The sequence below is a fragment of the Montipora foliosa genome, chromosome 12 (genome assembly GCF_036669935.1).
Source record: "Montipora foliosa isolate CH-2021 chromosome 12, ASM3666993v2, whole genome shotgun sequence".
Lineage (NCBI taxonomy): Eukaryota > Metazoa > Cnidaria > Anthozoa > Scleractinia > Acroporidae > Montipora > Montipora foliosa.
Window position 1 is genome coordinate 39,229,973 of NC_090880.1, and position 4,513 is coordinate 39,234,485.

Genomic DNA, 4,513 nt, shown 5'->3' on the forward strand with positions numbered 1-4,513 from the left:
CTTGCTTTGCAAATGAGGCTGACATAAATTCGTAAGGACGTTATTAACGCTCCGCGTTTTGTCCCCTCCCGTTCTTATATAGACGCTCGGTAAAGTTGACTCGGGAAGGAGGGCTGTCTCGGGTAACCGAGACCATATAAACAGTCCCGTCTAAACGTTTTTGGAAGGACCCGGTCAATTGACATGAATTGAGTGGGTCAAAAATAAGGCAACGGATGATTTATAGGAATCTCCGCAAACTAAGAATTTCATCTGTTATATACGTCTCAAATAATCACCTATTTGACTAATCCTCTCAAGAACGAGATTTTAACAATAAATGCTATTCACAAGAAATCAGGTTTTCGTGTCCGGAATGATCGCAGACAGCTTTTCGCCGGCAGAAAAGTACGAGAGGTGACGGGAAACAGAAAACAATTACGATTTTCCCGACTTGCTTACGACCATTGCAGATTATCGGGGATCTTCGCAAAATCCAGGCGGCAGATTTATAATTCGACCTTGGTTCGTCAATAGTGTGAGGAAGGTAGAGAATACCTTATTTAGATGAAAAATGTGAACACGAAAATCCCGAACAGCTCTATGCAAGTTTCCATGGAGGGCATGTTTGGCACATACTAAAAATTAAAGGAGTTGTGACGTTACACCAATGAATTGTTTTCCGCCATTTACGAAATGATAAAATGATTGCACAGTAGTTTAAAGTGGTACTACGACCGAAAAAACAATTCCTTTTTTGCTTTGGATTTCAAAACTATGTTAACTAAACACTAACTGATCCAAGTTTTAAGCTCTGATTTTAAAAAGACGCCTGTTTATTTTAACTGAAATTTTCTTATTTATTGGTCCGCCATTACAAACTTTAAAATCTTGAGAGAGCTGGGTCGAGGAGAAAATGACGTCAAACACTCACTAGTTTAAGAATGCAATGCGTGTGTACGCGGCTGAATCAATATGCAGCACGGGAATTTCGGGCTTTCAGACTTTTAAACCCCGGTTTTGCATATATAATAAATTGTGTTTACACGCTGAAATGTTAAGCTAGTGAGTAAATGACGTCATTTTCTCTAGATCCAACCCTCTGAAGTCCAATCGGTCAGTTGTGAACGTGAGTAATGGCGGACCGTGAAATTCGAACTTTGCACTCAAAATAAATAGCTTTTGGATAAAACTCAAAGCTCAAAATTTTGCCAGTGAGGTGTTAAGCGAACACGCTTTCAAAATCTGAAGAAACAAAGGAAATAATTTTTTGATCGTCGTACCACTTTAACTTTCGGAGCTATGGAGTTGAAAAACGTGCCGGACTTCATGGCCATGTCGACAGCTGGTGGTCAGGCAACGCAATCGCCAAACACAAATCACAGGTACGCCTGAGACCTCAGTTAACAAGGGCACGTTGATTCAATGGAACATGAAAAGGCAAAAACTATAACCAGGCACAACGGATCCCCAAAACAGCTTCAAAATCAAAATGTTTCATATCATGGATTACTAATCCATGGTATGAAACATTTTGATTTTGAAGCTGTTTTGAAATTGCCATTTGAAGAAACAGAACGATCCTCCCAAACCGAAATGAAGAATGACGTCGGTATGCTTTTGGAGAAATGTTGCGGGGAAATTATTTCTTGTCATTTTTCTTCAAAGGTATACTAATTCCTAGGAGCCAGTAGTGACTTCTGGCATTTGCTTCGTGTGCTTGGGTTGTCCTTGCAACAAGCGTCTTATCTGAAACCATGCGACATGTCCCACACAACGAATTTCCTACTGTGGGACGAATTAGGCACGCTCGCGCTTAAAGAATTTGGTGTCTCGTGTATTTGCTGGCCATGTCATAAAATTCGTCGTCGTGGGAAATCAACATCAGGTATCAATTAAACAAAAATATCTCGCATTATTTTTAATACAAAATAATTGTTCAGTGGACATCTGGCACTCTCTCGAAATGATGCTCATTGTTATTGCTTGAGTATGCAGAATCGTTTGGGGTTTTGCTTTCGAAGCCCGAAGGTTTATATATCGCGTCCGTCAGAGAGCCCATTTTTCGCGGGTTGCGGATCATTCTAGCGGGTGAAAGCTGACATTTTCACCTGCGCCGTTCGAAAATTAGTGGCAGGAGATTTCAACACTTGTCTTTACTGTCAATTTGTTTTACTTTCCTGTTCCGCCAGTATTGGCGTTATATTTAATACCTTTTTTTATTCAATTGATATCCTTTTTTACGCAGTTTTAATCACACCAGTTTTATTTTTCGTTGTTGCTGATTCATTAAAACTGAAGATATCCGTAAAGATTGAAGGGCTCGCTGTGTTTCAACTGACTATAGTAAGCGGCATTGCAAGGCGAGGAAAGAAACGTTTAACGTTTTGTGAAAGGACAAAAACAAAACAATGTTGATTGCAACGTTATAAAGCTTCACAGGATAAAATGAAAATGAGTGCACGCAACAAGAAAGCACAGAATTCTAACATAACAGAACAAGAAAAACAAAAGGAAATAGCATATGTGGAGACGGACGGTTTATTTTTCCTACTTGATCGATGCCGCGACATTCAATTGTGTTCAATATTGAAGTTAAGAAGCAAAATCAATTAGATATACGCGTTATCTCTATGCAAATTTAGGCTAACGACTTTATGTTGAATCTAGTAATTTTGGTGGGTAAACGAGTTAATGTGCGTAGTGCAAATTTGCCTGCGAAATCGAAGTTACGTGACCCTTTATTGTGAATGGGAATCACCGATTACAGCAAGGGATCCGTGTGGTTTGCGTAGTTCGTGTTCAGAAAGCAGTCGGGTCGCTCGTAACTAAGGCTGGAGTTCCGACTGCGAAAAAACAAAAACTTCATAACTTTAAGTTGCCTTCAAGTAGTCCCTCGCTGACGTAATACCACCAACTGCAAGAAGCATTCAAATAGAGATGACAGTGCTCACCAATGCAGAATGCAAAGGATTAGTTACACAGAACGCCGTTCTAGGATTGGCATGTTTCTTGGGGATTATTGCAAATTTGATTCTCCTTGGTTTCAGCTTGAAAAATGGCCGGGGTGGTTTATCACCAGACAAACTTCTGATCACCAACTTTGCAGTAGCCGATCTCTTGGCTTTGCTTTTCAGCCTACCGCTTCACGTAAAAGCTCTGAACGGTTCTTCCGATCTCGCGGACAACAACGGTAGGTGTAAGATCTAGGCGTTCTTGGTACACTTAGTATTTGGAGTGCATCAAGAATCGCATTTCTTACAATTTGGCCGGGTAGGACGTCTGCAACTCCACCTGTTCGTTTCGTTTAGAACACGCCGCAAACGCGCAGCGGGAGCCTTCGACATACAAAGGAGTTCAAGCAAAGACGACGGCTACGGCAACGAAAACGTTAGTCCAAAAAAAATTAGCGCTATCGCAAGTATTTCGCGATTATTCCGTCTTTTTCACCTTGTACAATGCAGGCGCACTATCCTGTAACTGGGTGGGTACGAACGGTGTTGAAGTTAAAACAGAAAATGACTGTTTCATTGTTATATGCTCACGTTGTCTTCAAAACCTAAAATATGGTGATTTCACGTTGTTGTTTCGTGGAGTACCGCAAAGAAATGCACGGGAATTCGTGTTGCACGTGCAGCACGAGTATTTTTCCTTTTTTAACCAATAATATTCTTGCTTCCTTGAGTTGCCGTAGCCGTAGCCGTAGCCGTCGTCTTTGCTTAAACGCCCTAATCTTTCTCATTACGGACACTGGCTCGTCAGTATCACGAAAGCCGATAACAATTCCAGCAGCTTTTTGCCTTTAAAAAAAACCAAGCAAGAAGCAAAGCGACTAAAATAGCCCTAAGACTTTTTATGCGAGATGGCATTAATGGTTTTGTTTAATTCGTTATCCGGAAAATCACTGAGATAAAAACTGCTCCTTCTCGTATTTAACGTACATATTTAAGCAAAGGCAATGAAACTCTTTTTGATTACTTTGAAAACGACGATTTTTCATTATTACTAAATTGATACATGCGGTTCATGATGTCGCTATAATCAACAAGAACGTGCAAAGCTCTCGGTGACTTCTGTTCTTTCTAAGGCAAAAATGAACGACAAAATAGCAAGATAAGAAAATTACACCTGTGACATATATTACATTGTCACCAGCCTGAAGTTGACATTACTAGATCAGTTCAGTGAGATTTTCTAGTGAAATAAAATAAACCCGCGTTTGTTTGTCCAAGAGAAGCCACTTTAATCTGCTTTTAGAATCTCTCCGGATTCTTCACTGAGAAACGAAATTAAACCTTGCGTTACCAATCACAAGCTGCACTTATCCCAAACGTTTTACACCCTAATCTTCAACTCAATTGATAAAAATACAATAAAATGCAAAATAATGCATTTCACGCAGTAATTGGTAATTACAAATATTATATAATAATAAAAGAGTTAAGGTTTTTTTCCTCACAAATTAGAGAAGTTTAGTATTAGTGAATGAAACTGGAGCCTAAACTGAACAGGGAGATTTTCGTGGTAGTCTTCG

The 4,513-nt window shown here is 39.8% G+C and overlaps 1 protein-coding gene across 1 annotated transcript in view; it reads left to right on the forward strand.

The window, feature by feature from the left end:
• The first annotated feature begins 2,569 nt into the window (after window positions 1-2,569).
• The window catches only part of LOC137980174 (galanin receptor 2b-like), a 5,637-nt gene continuing 3,693 nt past the window's right edge, over window positions 2,570-4,513 (forward strand). The window contains exon 1 of the mRNA XM_068827563.1: window positions 2,570-3,172. Within this exon, the coding sequence (XP_068683664.1) occupies window positions 2,920-3,172 (253 nt within the window). The 5' untranslated portion in view covers window positions 2,570-2,919. The remainder of the gene's footprint in view (window positions 3,173-4,513) is intronic.